At 39.3% G+C, this 17,866-nt stretch overlaps 2 protein-coding genes across 4 annotated transcripts; both read right to left on the bottom strand.

Annotated features, from left to right (window-relative positions):
* Positions 1-5,461: 5,461 nt before the first annotated feature.
* Positions 5,462-12,899, bottom strand: sult2st3 (sulfotransferase family 2, cytosolic sulfotransferase 3). 3 transcript variants are annotated; one of them, XM_026372048.1, is made up of 6 exons: positions 11,408-12,899; positions 7,502-7,710; positions 7,267-7,393; positions 6,955-7,049; positions 6,551-6,731; positions 5,462-6,399 (listed from the first exon to the last, which is right to left on the bottom strand). In XM_026372048.1, the coding sequence occupies exons 1-6, from the start codon at positions 11,541-11,543 to the stop codon at positions 6,284-6,286; spliced, it is 864 nt and encodes a 287-aa protein (XP_026227833.1). In that variant the 5' UTR covers positions 11,544-12,899; the 3' UTR covers positions 5,462-6,283. The 3 variants fall into 3 exon arrangements, with proteins under 3 accessions (XP_026227833.1, XP_026227832.1, XP_026227831.1); XM_026372047.1 differs by lacking the exon at positions 11,408-12,899 and adding an exon at positions 10,307-10,591; XM_026372046.1 differs by lacking the exon at positions 11,408-12,899 and adding an exon at positions 8,837-9,078.
* A 194-nt stretch (positions 12,900-13,093) lies between these two features.
* Positions 13,094-17,254, bottom strand: tmem147 (transmembrane protein 147). Its single transcript, XM_026372049.1, has 8 exons — positions 17,134-17,254; positions 16,332-16,434; positions 15,896-15,965; positions 15,418-15,483; positions 15,192-15,328; positions 15,007-15,091; positions 14,575-14,696; positions 13,094-13,992 (listed from the first exon to the last, which is right to left on the bottom strand). The coding sequence occupies exons 2-8, from the start codon at positions 16,406-16,408 to the stop codon at positions 13,872-13,874; spliced, it is 678 nt and encodes a 225-aa protein (XP_026227834.1). The 5' UTR covers positions 16,409-16,434; positions 17,134-17,254; the 3' UTR covers positions 13,094-13,871.
* Between the last annotated feature and the right edge of the window lie 612 nt (positions 17,255-17,866).

A 17,866-nucleotide genomic window follows, 5' to 3' on the forward strand; every position in this document is an offset into this window, starting at 1 on the left:
TCTACGTGACCGGTCCAGTGTCTGTCAGTGCCAGTGGCGGCTGCCATGGCAGCAGATAACGCTAACTAGCTTCCTGCCATTATTGCTAATTGCCCCACGGCCCGGAACTGTGCAGACACCCTGGGTGGGGCGTGACTGAAGAGTGTGTCTGTGTATGTGTGTAGGAAATGTAAGTTATTTACATGTCAGCGAATGCAAGATACATGTTCATATATGTGACTGAGCACGTCATATATCCACAGCCCAGGAGAAAATAAGTGGTTAATGTGATTGAATATTGTTAGTGCACTGAAAATGTAATCGTGGAGGGGTATGTAGACTCAGTTTAATGGGTATGAGAGGTGGTATGCTGCCAGACAGAATGTATATGTTGTCTGTGTTTATCACAAAGTAGAAGAGGAAAAGTCCATAATCAAAACTGGCTAAACAGATCTGAGCTGGTTGACATAAGATAAAATATGGAAAATCTGTTGCATCCTAGCAAAGACCTGTGTGTGTGTGCGTGTGTGTGTGTGCGTGTGTGTGTTCAACACTGCACATGTACAGTGATGTCACATAGTGCTGTATACGTTCTTTAGCTTGCTTTGTACTGAAAAATTAAAGGAGCACACACACAACATAACTCCTTGACAACAAGTAATGAAAATATCCTCGAACATCAACAAGAAGAACAAACTGAGGCTAATGCACAATAACATTAAATAAATATTAGAAGAGTATGCAAAGGTGATGTTGTATCTACACTACGCTTTCTTATATGATATCAAGTGAGCATGATTTTAATGGATAAAGCAGGTCAGACAATACTCACACGTACATGCAATACAGTAATTGTAAATTGTCTAAACTTAGAGAAACTGAACAATTTTCAGGGGTTAGTGAATACATGTGGCATATAATAGGTGGCAAATTGAGAAAAAAGCAACAAGGGCATTGTATAATATATATCCCAGCTTGGGGTTGAGTTTCATGTGGCAGACGATGTCAGATATGCACTGAGTGAATTTCATAACCCTTGGACCAGACCACTCCAATTAAGCACTGCAGCTGATCAAACACACTGTTGTCCTTGAACGGAGCTTCATCGGATAAAAGGGAGCATTGCTTGAGGCGGAGGAAGTCAACAGGCTTAAGATGATGTGGCTGACTGAGTGTTACAAACTTTAAAGAGATTGCTGGAGCTTCTGAGGAATTACTGGCTTTCTTGTACAAGTGTGTGTCGACAATGTGCTGATGAGAAGAGGGCATCAAAGCAGGCTAGCATCCTGTGGGCAGCACAGGGCAGGACCAGCGGGCACAAGGGGGCAGCGAAGTGGGTGTCCTGGAGCAGGCACCACATCGTCTGCCACATAAACGGACACACACGCACACACACACATACAGGGCACACACCCAAACCCCTTGTGGGTACAAAAGGCCACCATGTAATTGAAGTAGTGTCAGAACCCGAGGGATGGAGAGCTGGGAGGGACACACAAGCAGGCACCCAGAGGGGCTGTTCTACAGCATCAGCCCAATTAAGTTTAATTAATGTTACATTTATAATATCTTACAGTTTCAAACTAAAATATTGACAAAGACGATGAGTGCATTTTAATGATTTTAGTTAAATTAGTGATCACTGAATGGAAATGTCTCAGGATTTAAAACCTTTTCTGTGCTGCTCTTTTTTTTCTCAGATAAATATCAGGGCAGGACATTTTCTCTCTACAGATTTAACATTAAGTTAGTTAAACTTTTTTTATTTTATTTTTTAATCTTTGTCTCTGCTTTAATAATTCACTTGAACCTTTATTAATCATAAAAAAATGCAAAAAATAATTTCATTGTTTTTATTGACCAACCCACAGGTTTTAGATAATTTAGAGTTAAACACAGGTTTAATTCACTCTTAGCCTCTCTGATCTGAATTGGAAAAGTCAAAAAACAGTTCTGTTCCTTACTGAGTTTTGAACCTAATTGTCAGACTTTCTATCTGGTTTAGTTCTTAGTGCAGATAACATTATAGTGGGGGACTTTCATCCATGTATACGTTGATAAAACTGCCTCAACACTGCATTTAACTCATTATTAGACTCCTTTACTCAAAATGTAAAAAACCCCACTCACAGTTTTAACCACACCCTTGAGCTTGTTTTGCTAACTGATTCCATCTTTTATTTCAGAGCCATGTACCAACACAGAGGAGGGCAGTCATCCTAACTGTCGACTATCTTGTTGATAATACTGGAGCCTCACTGAGAACAATACTCGATACTGTTTCCCCTGTGAAAAAGAAGGTAGTAAATCAGAGAAAGCTAGCTCCATGGTACAGTTCACAAATCAGTAGCTCAAAGCAGACATCACGTAATTTAGTCCACTCATTTAGATGAATCTTGCCTGGAAACACTGTTTAATAATATATTAAAAAGCCCTCCATAAAGCAAGACCACATATTATTCATCATTAGTAGAAGAACATCCCCAGGTTTCTTTTCAGCACTGTAGCTGGGCTGTCAAAGAGTCATAGCTCTGTTGAGCCTAGTATCCCCCTAACTCTCAACTTACAGAGACTGCAAGAAAATAATGGAAAACACGACACTCGGCTGATCCAGCTGTCCTCATCCCACAGCATCAGATATCATAAAATAAATACCAGCCCAGATCCGTGAGTGCTGCAGTGAAGATTGTCTTTCTGGATCTTTGTCCCCTCTCCACACAGGAAACTATAAAACAACAATGGATACAGGTACAGGCTATTCACATCACTTCACTTGTGACTGTTTTCACAACTTGTCCCAGTGAACAATATGCAGCAGGATTTAAGCTGAGTTGTTGCTGTCAAATATTCCTGTTCAACTATACCAGGTTGAATAGAGAAATCAGGAGTAGGACCAGTAAGTTTGTACCTGAGAAATACAATTTAGTTAAATATGTACCTGAGATGTTGTTTTTTATAAGTTCTTTTATTTCATTAAATTACATTGTGATGGCAACAGCAGGCCTTTGTGAGCAGCCTGTGACATGGAGAGGATAGGTCATTAGAAGTTGTAAACAAAGTGCAGTAAACAGAAGAAATCTGGTGCAGCTGGAGCTGTTTTTAGAGCCTCATAATATTAGCAAGAATTGTACTGGGCTTATTTCTGTCAAAGTACAGTATCACAGATTTCTATTAGAGGTCACAGACTATTTACAAATAGTTTGTGGGGGAAGGCAGAGTAGTCTGATCAAATTCTGCAAAACATACCTCTGTATTTCTTTCTCATAAACCCCTCTACCCATAAACCCTAACCACTTTACCAAGCTCCTCTTAAAGCCAGTTTACATGCACTCAACAAACCTGGTTACTGGAAATCATGTATGTATTTTAATTTTTATTTGTATATACATATACATATACATATACATATACATATACATATACATATACATATACATATACATGCAGAAGATGAGTAATCTGATTGGCCAGTTGTTGGCCTATGAGCCCCCTATGTTTTCATTCCAGAAGTACCTTGTCCAGTTCTAGTGGTTTAAAATCCTGTCTCTGTTTTATTTTTCAGATTTACCAGTTAAAATATATGTCTACCATCATCCTAATATAATTACATAGTTTGTCTTTAATTGATCAAACTATGTTTGTATCAGTTATAATCAGTACAGATGTTCTTCTTGACCTAAACGACGTCATCCTTCAAAGGTCATCACTCATTATGCTTTACTGCATTGTTAATGTATTTTAAATATTTAATAATTGCAGAGGTAATAAATAGAAAGGCTCTCAGTCTGAATATAACACCATAGAAGACGCGTATAAACATGTTTGACAAAGCCTTCTCCAGGTACCCAGCCCAATCCCACAGACACCTCTTCTAATAACATTAGCATTTCACACTGACAGTGCTCTTATCTTCAAGCTGAACAGCCTTCAGAAACACTCATGATGATTGGCTGCCATCTATTGGTTGAATCAAAGAAGTTTTTTAACTTCACTGTCGAATAGTTTAGCTTTAAGGTATTTCCAGAGCCAAGACACACAACACAAACATGTGTGTGTCTTGGTGCCAGGTGACGTGATGAGCCTTTACAGTAGTTCTTCCACCTTCTTCTGTTGATGACTGCAATCATGTTTGGACATGTTTGCCTTCATTCTCCAGGTATGTGTCTTAAACATTCATAAGATAGACTCTGAATCTGCCCTTTTCCCTCCATTTTTGAATCTAAGTCATTTCCAATTTCTTTAACATGACTTTTCTTTAACATTATATTTCTGTTAATGTTGTAAGTTTGAAAATACCTTTCTACTGAACTGTTTCCCTCTGTGCCCCCTGTCATCTACTCCCATTGTGTTTACAGTCTGCTGTTTCAGTATGCAGGGTGTATTTAGGTAGCTTATAGCAGAAGTGGGTGGTGGATATGAGGAAACATTGCTCCAAATGAAAACAAAATTATTTGTAGAAGGAATGTGAGATAACAGTTGCACAGTACGTGTACAGTTTTTTTTTTTTTTTCTATGATGATCCTATTATCAAAAGATATTATTTTAAAATCTTTTGTTCCTCAGCCTGTCTTTCTCCTATGTATACTTTTCTGCAGGTCTCCCCAGCTTTTGAGCCGTTTCTTTACTGGCCCTGCCCCCCTGCCCAGTGTCTTTGCCTACTGATTCTTTGTTGCTCTTTTACCCCAACCAGTCGAGGCAGACAGCCAACCACCCTGAGCCTGGTTCTGCTGGAGGTTTCTTCAATTTTAGGATTTTCTACTTCTCCACAGTCACCTAGAGCTGCTCAATGGCCATTTGTTGAGATATTTTCTAATGCTGCACTACTTTGACCTTAATATGTAAAGGGTGTAAAAGATGACTTTGCATATGAGTCAGTGATGTTTGCAAGCAAGATAATTTACAGAAGAGTTGTCTGCTGAAAATACATATCTGTGGTATGAGTGCAGTAATGAGCACAGTGAAACCCAAACATGCAGTCTGCAGCGTGTTAGGTTTTGTTATCGACCTACTATTACAGTGCACAATGTGGCATTGGAGACCTCTCAGCATTTGTCTAAAGTTGATGTACATTAAGTGTAATTCGTGCATTGTTAGGCTTTAATAAGACTTGTTTACACATTTACAACAGTAATAAGTCTTTTGTCTACTTTTAGGTTTACCACCCACTTCCCAAATTTTTGACTTGTGGCTAAATAGACACAATGTCCTTCTCCAGATAATCCACCTAGTGTAAAGAGATTTCATTGGTCCCAGTGAGACCCATCCAGTAGCAGTAAACTGTGTACCATGGTGGTTGGCTGTCAGTGTAATCTACAATATACTCACTCCAGTACACAACAGTTCTTTGTCAGTGCAGCCCAGTGGCTGCAGTTTTGTGTCTGCTGTAACTTTGCAATTTCCTGCTGCTGTGGTCTGTTGTGCAGCATAAGTAAGCAACAGTACCTTTAGCAGATAAATTACTTACACAACAGGAAAAGATAGACCAAACAGACATGACTTCTCCTTTAGTGTCAATTTTAATTCTGACAAAGCAGGCAGACAACAAGTAATGAAAATCGAAATATAGTCCAGTAGCAATTCAACACTAGTTAATCAAAAGTTGAAAATAACTATAAAAGGTTCATAAAAGGTGATGAAATGATCAAGTAAGTAAATGATCAAGTCCCTCAATTAGGGATGAAACTTTGCAACTATGATAAAAACCCAGCAAATACAAATTTAAAATACGCTAATATATAATTTTATTACTCGTTAGAAGACAAAACCAAAATTAAAAGAATGCATTACATATCTGTTCCTCCTGTCGTGTGCATATGTAAATAGTTTGGCACATTGAAACTGGTTATACAACTGTGAAATACCAATAATAATCCAAATGATCACAGCAACAATGGAGCTTTTCTAATGGAAACACCTCTGTGTATGTCATATTTGTTGTCCACAGTAACTACTACAGAAATTAAAAGGCACACATAAGGCAGAAATTAGTAAAAATATTGTAACATGCTAACAAGAAGCCAGTCATTACAGTGGCATTGTCTTAATGGTGTCAAGTGGCAGAAACTACATTTGCCTGGTACCAAGGTAACCCATATGTTTGCTATACAGGCTGGATCCAATCAATGACCTAAAAAGTTCTTCAGTATATAAAAAACTATATTATCACATTTAACAGTTCAGTACTTAAGCTACTGTGAATTTGAAAATCAATTGCATGCTCATAGTTATATGCCTAATATTAACTGAGAAATTTGGCTCTGCTAACACCAATCTCTCTCCCGTATCTCCTTCCTCCAGCTATTGGTTAATCTAGACTCCATGGCAAAGAGAAGCTCTCACCCTTCAGCTCTTTGCGAATGACTGATGTGAATCGGGCCAGTTGCTCTGACGTGAAATGGTTTTTCCAGTCTCCAGCAACACCTGCCACAAAAGCACACATAGTAAGACAGTCAGCATAAAGACAACAAATCTAATGTGAAAGGAAATCTACTGTTTGAAGTGAATAAATAAAAACCTGCTGTGCCTCTAGCTGGTTATTATTGAATTGCACGATGCACATACAGAGCCTCACCTTTCCTCAAGAATGGGGATTTGTCAGAGTCCATGTAAATCTTTGGGACCAGGCTGAAGTTGGACATTTGGTTGGCCTTCATGGTGTTGAAGGAGCAATGCTTTGCTATTTTCTGAATGGTCTCTTCACTCAGATTCCTGCCCAGGAAATCTGAAATACGCCTGAGAGCTGCAGGCAGGTCCTGCAAGAGTAAAACATAGGCACATAAACTTTTATATACTGTATATAAGGCATCTGAATTAACTCTGAATTAACACAGTATCAGGGCGTGCAAATAGACATAAACACATTTCGTTTCTTGGAACTGTAACAGACATACAGGCAGTGCATAAACACACAATACTAATAATAATAATATCACATTTACAGCAACTCACAGTACTTAAATGTGTCTTTGAGTGTACCTGAACCAGTTCTTCATAAGTGATGTACATTATTCTGTCTCCCAGCTCTGAGCATCTCCAACTCTTCATATGGTCTGTCCATTTTCCAAACAGCACTGCACACAACAAAGATGTTGGACCACAGAATATACAAACACACTGTGCCGCTCTACTTTGGCAGAAATAACAGAAATGAGTTGGTCTTCGTCAATATATCAGAGGGTCTTTGATTTTCAACATCTAAAATCTGTTCATTAAATTAAAATGCTGAACTCTATTTTTCTGACATCCATACACTTCTCAGAGTAAACTCATTATGATGTGACCTCTCACCTCTGCCCTCTAAGAATTTGTCCATGAACTCATCAAAAGTTCCCGGATCCTCCAGGAATCCAGCCATCTGGTGGAAGTAGTAAGAAGACACCATGACGTCCTTGGGGTTCCTCATGACATAGATCACCTACAGCAGGGCGATAAACACAGCTGTGATTCACATGTGATGTTGTAGACGGGATGAGATAAAGACAGTTCCATGTGGTATTATCACAAAAGGCCTCCAGCCATTTACCTTGGCTTTGGAGTTGTGAAAAGACTGGGGCATGAGGTGGTAGGGTAAATGTGTGACCAGCGGTCGTGGAGATGTCAGTTGATCAACAACCAACGCTAGTCTTTTCTCCTCCAGCCAGGGGGCCCTGTCCCAATTAGGAATAGTTTGGATAGGTGTCAGATCCCCCCCAGTCAGCACCAGTGGGAGGATCTCCTGCATCCACACTGTACCTGCAATTTACAAAATATTATTTTTAATTTAAGAGTAAAATTTCAGATTATAGAATTCTATGAGGCCACGAACACATCCAATAGGAGCCTCATACAACATATTCATGTCTGATATCCTAATGAGCGTTTAGAGGGAGCGTCGTAGCTTATTGCAGTTGTATTTCTGAAAGGTATTCAAAAAAAATCTGAGTTTCCTAGTTGAAAGCTCTACTTGTTTTAAGTCAACAGAATAGTGACTCTTTTCATTCTTTCTTACTAACATTCACACATGATGGCGGTGAGTTGAGTAACCACCTCTGCTGTGTTGAGGCAGTTGATGTGCCTCAAAGTGTAGCTTGTACACGGTCCTTCTACTTATATTCTCTTTCTATCAGTTCTGCATTGTTAGGGATCCAGGTTGGCAGGGTCCAGGTTTATTAGAGTTATTGGTTATACATTTCTTAATAACTACTCTCAACTGAACATTAGCAAATGATAGGCTTGGACTTCCCAGATCCTTGCTGAAGACCAGCTTTAAAGATTTTCATAGGACACTTGGACTTTAGCACAGAGGTAAATATTTCCATTCATGGCAGCTGAATGGTACTCTGCAGGCGAGCTCACTGCCATGGCTTATTGTGACCACTGAACCAAACCCTCATTAATGTTATTAGTTAATGCCTGTGTCTGCCCTGTTAAAGCTGTGTCAAATTGTCTGTCTTTTGTTTACTAGCTCTGAGACGTCCAGGCACCAAATTCCATGTTCAGTACGTGAATGAGATATTGTGCCACTTGGAGAGGAATTTTGCTGACTTGCAAACAAAACCCACCGAAACATTAACAGACAACAAGTAAAAAGATTGTTGTGAAAAACTATTTTAACAATATTTGGTGTCAAGTTGAAATAATTCAGTAAGTACTGGTTATTTCTTTTTATTTGTGATACTGCCTGCTACAAAGCGCCTAGAGGTCATTCAGCGGAAGAAAAATTGTGTGATATGTGGTAGAAAAACTATTTTTGTGACATGCCCAGATATTTGTACCATCCAAGAGAGATTATGAAATCAGACTCTCACAACTCGACTAAAGCATCATCTATTTATCTAACCTTCACTTCAACGCGTTTCTCTGTCGGAGAAACACTGACCTGACTTCGGGTACGTTGCAGACACCACATCATCGTCCTTAAACACGAATTCCTGCGCAAACGTCAAGCTCTCTGAGGAATGAGCCTCTTTGGGAACAATCATCCCATGATAATGTATATACATGTCTTCAGAAGACATTATATAGCGAGGACTGAAGCAGAGTACAAGTCCTGGATCGAAGTGTGTCCCTCGAACCCTTCACAAAGTGGCTTCCTACTTTTAAAGCTGTCTCTCCTGCAGCCCACCTCCTGCCCATCTCAGCCCAGCACTGCGGTTGAGGTTAAGATGGAAAAATTGTATTTGACAAGTGCACTATTTAGTCACTTTATAGTGCCAATGTTTAACCCAAATTATTTCAAATGAGCTAATGAATGATGAGTATGATCCAAGATTAACCTTTTTTCAACACATGATCATATTAGTCAGACTTGGACTTCACAGACCCTTGGTGATGACTAGCTTTAAAGATTTACAAAGGGCCACACAATATGTGTCTTCATGAATTTTCACAGGACATTTGGACTTCTCATCAGCTCAGAGGTAAATATTTCAATTCATGGCAGCTGAATGGTACTCTGCAGGCAGGCTCACTGTCATGATTTATTGTGACCACAGAACAGAACCAAACCCTCATTGATGTTATTAGTTAATGCCTGTGTCTTTCCTGTTAAACCTGTGTCAAATTGTCTGTCTTTTGTTTACTAGCTCTGAGACATCCAGTATGTGAATGAGACATTGTGCCACTTAGAGAGGAATTTTGCTGACTTGCGAACAAAACCCACCGAAACATTAACAAACAACAAGAAAACAATAACATCACTTGCAATTATGTCCTTGTGAAAAGCCCACATGGGACTTGTAGAACTATTTTGGCAATAGTAGGTGCAATTAACTAACTTTTGGTTATTTCTTCATATTAACAAATGCTCAGAGAGGTTGTTGCCTGTTGCATGTTGTTCCTAGTTACCTGGATAACTGAGTAATCCTGCATGGTGCAAAGCCCCCACCTGGAGTCTAGTTTCTGTCAGGATGGTGTCTGATCAGAGGACACTGAACAAAACCAAAGCTGACACCTCTGCACCTACCCATGATTAGTGGGATATTTTATTTTTTTTACTTTGGTTGTCATTTTAGTCATGATTTAAATATAAGTACATTCATTTTTGTATTACTTAAAATAATGTGAAGCATGATAGAGCTCCTATTTTAAGCAGTTGTTTACTCAAAGTAACGCAGTGAGTCTTACTATGAGGAACAACAACCAGTATTTAAGTTACTAACAGCCTCCAGGAAGCTGGACAGACCTTCAGACTTTGAGCTGTGCTGGATCAGATCCTGCTCTCCCACAGTGAGACAGACCAGGACCATCCAAGAGAGATTATGAAATCAGACTCTCACAACTCGACTAAAGCATCATCTGTTTATCTAACCTTCACTTCGACGCGTTTCTCTGTCGGAGAAACACTGACCTGACTTCGGGTACGTTGCAGACACCACATCATCGTCCTTAAACGCGAAGTCCTGCGCAAACGTCAAGCTCTCTGAGGAATGAGTCTCTTTGGGAACAATCATCCCATGATAATGTATATACATGTCTTCAGAAGACATTATATAGCGAGGGCTGAAGCGGAGTACAAGTCCTGGATCGAAGTGTGTCCCTCGAACTCCTCACAAAGTGGCTTCCTACTTTTAAAGCTGTCTCTCCTGCAGCCCACCTCCTGCCCATCTCAGCCCACCAGTGCGGTTGAGGTTTTGCATGGTGCTGCAGAGTTCATCTCCATGTTAGAGCAAACACCGACGACGAATAACAGGCTTTTTATGAAAACCGGGTAAAACAGAGAAAGCTGCATCCATCTGATGAGGAATAAAGAGGGAACAGGGAGACACGCCAGCTAAACAAACGGCACAGTGAGTTTTTGTGATCATTCACCTGTCAAAATGCTCCACTGTAAAATGCATTAAGCGTTTTTAGGAGCTACATTCGTAAGCCACTATCAACCATTTAGTTCAAACAACATTATTGAGGAAAGTTACATTTCCGTGAGTGTCCTGAAGGCAGCACCGTTCTTCAGGTGTCGCGCCTGATTACCTTCCGCGGGAGCGCGCACAGCCTGTTAAAGCCGAGTCACCCAGTTTACAAAACGAACACAGAGGTTTGAGGACATTTTAAGAAAATATTCGTAATAACAGTGAGAGAAAGCCGGTGTGTGGTGTGGAGGACATTTTCCTGCTCTGTGCTCTACAGTATGAACCATCCAGTCACTTTTCTACACATCTCTAAGAACAGTTTAACCACTAAAATGCAGTTTTCTCACTGACAAAGTGAGTGATTACAGCCCACTAAATGTATTTTTTGGGCAACACAAAGAAAAAGTGTAATCTGAACTCCTACACAGGCAGCACGGTTGCTGATCTCTATCTGCCTGTTCCCTGTACATACTGTACATATTTCAGCACCAGTGCTGCTGCCTGCTGGCCTGTGTGAAAATGTGGGAACACGGTCGTACAGAAGTTTGTAAAACCTACATTCACCCGGATAGTGTGGCAAGAAACAGAGAAAAATACTGTACCTGATTTGGGGTAAGTCACAGCAAACACATCAGTGTCTTCCACTGAGAAATTTTGGGCGTACTCCAAGCTCTCCATGCTGTGAGCCACAGGTGGCAGGAGGATGCCGTGGTACTGAATGTATTCAGGGGAGGACATGATGACTGTGGCCGGCTCAGGATTTAAAGGTCTGCAGAAGGACTTTTAGCCTGTCAGCCTGTTAGTGTGGCAGTCTGGGAATTTCTCCTGTTACAGTCCATCCCTTTTCCCTGAGCTCCTCTCATTTGCCACTCTGTCTTGAAGGGCTGTACCACTTTTCACCCTTACGCATTTCTCTGAATGGCAGCTCTGTACTTCCGTCAGGTCATCAGGTGTTTTCTAATTTGGGGGGTTGGAACCAACAAAGCATCTGGAAGACCAGGTACTGAAGTATGAGTTGAATAAATCTGGTTACACAGCCCTGCTTTCCCTCTAGGAACAGGTTTGGGCCCTAAAGTAAAATTCAGTTGGAAAGATAACATGATGTTAATTTTACCCCATCGCAACAACATTGACTTGACAATGATTTTGTGCACCCTCAACAATCCCCTCTGTAAGACCTCAGGTATAGCTCTGAGTCTGTGCTGACAACCACACTGTCTGTCTCTGGACAATAGAAGTCCATGTTGATGCATTCTTGGGCTGCTGGTCTTATCGTGTACAGTGAATCAACCTGCATGAACCAGACTTGGTATCACCCTGGTCCTAGAATCACGCTGCTTTAATTTTCCTGGAATCCACAAGGTCGAGATAACATCAATTTATCTCTGCAGCTTTTTTTCTCAAACGTCATTTTTTTTCTGCACAACAACGTATAAACAGAGAACATAGTGTGTGTGTGTGTGTGTGTGTGATAGTAAACAGCAAAGCCCATTGTTGCATTTCAACAACAGGAGCTCTGTTAGACCCCAGAGGTCCCAGCTGGGAGAAGCTGAGTGAAGGAGAGGGAGAGATGTAATGTGAGCTGAAGTACAGCAGCAGGAAAAGGGGCTAACAAAACACAGCAAGAGGTGTATTAACAGAGAACGTGGGTAAAGTGAAGGAGAATCAGTGGCACACAGACACCCAGGACATTTAAATCTGATTTATTTTAATTGCCTGAATAAAATGTGTGTGACTTTTTGTGCTCTGCTGTTTATTCAGGCTTAGTGAAATATAATGTATCACTCTTTGCGTTTTTTGTTCTCCACTCGATGGAAGAAGAGTGAATTTCTTTGACAGGACCTATATTTATCTCATGTTTGAGTGGTGTGACACTATGTGCCAATACAATGCTATTATTTATGTCTCCACCCCTCATCCACCCACCCACCCACTCTTGTTTCTTGGAAACCAACTTGTCCTACATCCATTATCGTCTTTGTTGCTCCTGTCCTCAACACGCCTTGAATTACTTTTAATCCTTTCATCCAAGGGGACCTGCTCATATAGCTGTTCAACTTCTTCTCTTGCAGTCTCCTTGCCCAGGGCTCCAGTTTCCCTTTGTATCTGGGTTTAACTACAGAAGTGAGTGAACTCTGTGCCACCCATCTGTAAATGACATAAGTTAATCTTTAAATGCATGAATAAGTACGAACAATGAGTCCCTGGATTAGTATCATAACATCAAGGAAAGCACAATTCATTCAGCTATTTTAATAAATGTGACGGATTAGTCAAAAACACTGAGGTAAGACGACAGACATTTATTTATGTCAAAATCACAGATTCTTTTAAGTCAACATAATGTGGTCATAATTCTAATTGACCTTCACTTTATTTATACTGTGGGCCTCATTTATTGTTTTCATTTAAACTTTAAATTTTTTATACAATTAATTCAATAATTAGAAGAAAAACATACCAGAGTTATGTTTCAACTATGTGCAGCATTTTGCTGTAAATAAATAAACTCATCAATTTGGGCCACACAAAATATTGCTATCATCCATTTGTTAGAACTCCACTCAGTACATTTCACTACTAAATCTAAGCATTTACACTGGCTCATTGGACAAGAAAACGTAAAAAAACAAATATGTATAAAGTCTCAAATCACTTGTGGTTGTTGTGATACAAAAGTTACCTTTTCACAGAGTCAACGTAGGTAAGCCAATCATATATCAGAAGCATCCTGATGTCTCCACTCACACACTGTACTTTTAACCATTAGACTGATCGTAAACAAAGCTTTACCCTGAGTATGCTTCCCATTGATGTTCCATACAGGCCTGATGAACTGGTTACAGCACCAGTTGGTGGTTTGTATGTCAGCTTGTTTTTTTGTTAATATACATACATGCCAGACCAGTCCAACTTCCCAGTATTAATGTCCATGTTTCAGCTATCTTTGCTGGAGTGTGGTTATTCTAGGACTGCTATAAAGGTCAGCTTCTGACTCATGACAACCATAGTCCAACCTGTACCAAAAGGCCTGCTGAAGGCTCATCCCAGGGTGCTGAGATGTACTTAGTTGCTGTGAACCAGAGTGACAAAGAGAAACAGCGAACAGAGAGAGATGGCCCCGGTCAGGACAGCTTTGACCAACAACACTGTCCAGCTGCCCATGAGGAAGACATGGACAAACAACCTGAAGACAGACAGAAACATAATGCAAGTTACAACGTTAAAGAACAAAACAGAGCAATGTGTTTGTAATAAACGATTTTAGATATATTTAAATTCATCCTGACAAATAAACCAGATGCCAGCATTTGAGTACCGTATCATCTTGTTTTTAACCTGTGGTCAACCTCAGCCACCAACACTGACTCAGAATGAATGCTTTTACAAAATAAAAGTTTATTCGAATGATCTACTAGCCTTCTAAATGGATTCCCATTCTTTATGCAAGTCAGCAAATGTGTGCTAGTAACACAATTTAATCCAGTAGAATATCTGTAGTTAGGAGAAGCATAGTGAAGTGATTCTAAATTACTTAAACAAGTAAAGCAAATTTCTATGAAACTGTACTTTAAAAAAATTCACAGAAATCCGGAGACACATGCTTATTTGTGTTCTTGTCAAAAGTTAGATAAGAAGATTGATACCACTCATGCTAGGCTATTAAGTGAAGAGTGGAGCTAAAAATAGGATGTAGGTAGTCTGGCTTATACTGGAAGACATAATGAAATAGCTGCTGGTGTTGAGCACAGCAGTGTGTTGAACTTACTCCATTAAGAAGGCCTTGTAGACACAAAGAGCCAGCAGAACAGTAACAGGTAACCTGAAGCTCTTAGGAAGGTCATATCGTGTAAACATCCACACCACTGCTGCCATGGCAATATAATGTACCTATAAACACAAAAATAATTACTGCTTTTAACTGAGCATTTACACAAGCAAGTGGACAAAAGTGGAAAACATTTTAAAATCTATTTTTATTCAAACATTCACAAGAACAAATGATAGTACAGATTTCTATCTTTTCTGTAGGCTGTTGCTTTCAAGGAGGCTGGCAGAAAAAATGCAAAATTAATTCATGATTGAAGAAGGTAAGTGATATAAAAGACAACAGAAAAAGTAATAGTCAAGGACAGAGGATTGGAAACACAAGTAGGGACAGAGCAGTGAAGGCAGGGAACGGGAGATAACAGCTACTCACCAAACTGATGTTAGAGTCAAAGCTCATCTGGATATATTTCCAGTCAAATTCAATCCCTCTGGCTCCCACCCACAGAGGAAGACACCTCAACCATAACAGAAGACAAACAGTCACAATAAATATTTAGATATCATTCACAAATTAAAGCTGAGGTTTCTTGTGCAGCAGGAGTCTGCACTACTTACCTGGACATTACCAGCTCTGCAGTTGCCCAGCCCATGGCAGCAACCATGATCTTGTACTCTCCTTTGCCAGCATTACGAGACATCACAAGATGGAGACCCAACAAGTCTGCCAAGTCCACAGTTGCCTTCATAAATTCCTGAAAGACAAATATAGGAAATACTTCAATATCCCGCAAAAGATGGTATTTTATGTTTTTTCGAGTAATCAAATCAACTTTAAACTCACCCCTACAAAGTCATAAACACCTGCTCCTCCTTCCCATGTGGGGAAAAATGTAGCTAGGAACAGCATCTGCAACACACAAGGAAACAAATGATGTTATAATTTGTGCTTTATCTAAAATCACTCCTGTCTCACTGTATTTGTATGTGAACTTTTGTTACTGCAATTGGTTCCACTCAGTTTTATACACAATTCACCACCCCAAACCACAGCTTGTGCTGACTGATTCAAGATGGCTGATTTCATTCACTAAAACAGAGTATGGCTAATATCATATAAATATGTACATAAAACATCAAATTAGCCCTTCTATGAGTTTTAAGTGTCACTGCAGATCCTCAATGCATTATGAAGTCTCTAAATGGCTTATGAAAACATGTTACAGCTTGTTGTAATGGCTTAACAGTGTGCTGCACAACACTTTTTAGAGTAGGTCTTACACACATTTTTTACAGAAAGATGTCGCTTTGGATTACCTCACCTTACAAAGTTGGACAAACAGATAGGTGGCTCCAGCCTGGACACATCTCCAGAAGGCATTGTACTCTGAACTAAAGATTAAACACATAGAAAGGGTTAGATGGTAGGACTTTATAATAGGACCCCACAGAATATAGCATGTTTTAGGTTATTATGCCATAAGGCATGCAAAACAATGTTAAGAGATAGGGCCAGTGAAAGAGAAAAAAAAAAAACACATTATGTGGTTAAGAACTGAGCAACAGCACACTACAGAGTTCTAAGAAGATTATATGAAGCCACTCCCAAACCCCTGACAATACTAAGAAGATTAAAAAGAGACTTTTTAGTGTGTGAGCATATGGTGCTACCACAAAAGAATACACAAAAAATAAAAAACATGTGAAATCATTGCATCCAATCATGCTTGCAAATCCCTGATTAAAACAGACACTTACAGGCCGCTGCATTTGTACGTTATGAAATAAGGAAAATATGCCAGAGCAAAGCAGTTTCCAAAGTGAAAAAGTGTCATGATGTCTGGTCACAAAATTCAGCTCCCTGAAAAGAGAGACATTCACATTCACATTTTTGAAATTTGTAACAAAACAAGCAAGGCCAGTGTGACAAAACAACCCTAAACACAACAAATTCAATGTATGATCAAATAAAAACAAAATCTAAAATAACATGGACTTGTTCACTGGATTGCATAATTATTTCCTAAGATTAACACACTTTAATCAATTATGTGGTTAACTTTTTCAGCACTATTGAAAATATACATTGGTTGTATTGACTTGTTACAATATATTAGTTAAATACAACCATTATCTAATACACACATACATGTTCATGTTCCTGTCCATATAATCTGTACTTTATTAAATAGCCTTTAATGGCTTTAGACAATGTTTCATCGCCTTCTCTTCCTTGTTTGACACTATAGCTACACGATTACGAACAGGCAAGCATATTTACATCTTCGAGGAAATAACAAGCCGACCATATCTGATTAAAATGTTTTGTAAAAGGTGACGTTAATGTAATGTCATCAAAGATTATTCCTCTACACCGCAGCTAAGTTAGCCAACATTTAGCTACAATCCGGACACCGCTGTGCACGCCGCTGCTAACGTTAGCTAACAAATGCTGAGAACATTTCTCTGAGTAGAGGTTAAAAAAATCTGTTTCATTATATTAAGATCTAATCGACATCATATCACCTGTACAACAGCGAATTTAAGTTTCAACACTCACTTAAATGCAGAGCTGAGAAAAAGAGACAGTTTCTCAAGAGTGTCGTTGAATGACAAACGGAAGTGAAACTGGTTCCACCTCGAAATGTCTCCGGAATGACACCGATAGGAACGTAAGAGTGGTCCGCATGATCCTGTCATTCGGGTATCGTGTGTGTGTGCACTTGTCACTTATCACACATATAGTGTAATGAATATTACAATTAACTTATATTCATAGTCTCTTATAATTACTGAATTAATCGTGAGTGAATTATTAACATCATATCTATCCTTATGTAGTACACTCAATACCCTGTGACTATAGGCCCTGCATAACAGAAATTTAAGAGATAGAAATAAATGATATTGGATAGCTAGACTATTTGCACACCACTAATTAATTTCCATACCTTATAGGCTTAGGAGAATGAATGAAAATCAGGCTGTGTGTGGGATAATCAATCTATTGATTACTACACTACTTTTAATTGTAAAATGCTTAAAACCAGTACTTAATAAAAGAAAGATAACTGGCTAATTTTCTTCTCTTCTTAACTTACCATTTAAAGTCAATGTCTGTAACCAGCTGGTACTGAAGTATTTGAATATCTACATAATGACAAGCCTATTTGTGTATTTCTGCATAAAACAGCAAGTTCATGTTGTTGAAATGAATATGTCAAATGCCTGATGGCTTTAAGGCAATAAGGACTTAAAATAGCTGATAAACATCCAGGCAAAGTAAGTCATGA

This window comes from Anabas testudineus, chromosome 16, assembly GCF_900324465.2.
Source record: "Anabas testudineus chromosome 16, fAnaTes1.2, whole genome shotgun sequence".
In the NCBI taxonomy this organism is placed as follows: Eukaryota; Metazoa; Chordata; class Actinopteri; order Anabantiformes; family Anabantidae; genus Anabas; species Anabas testudineus.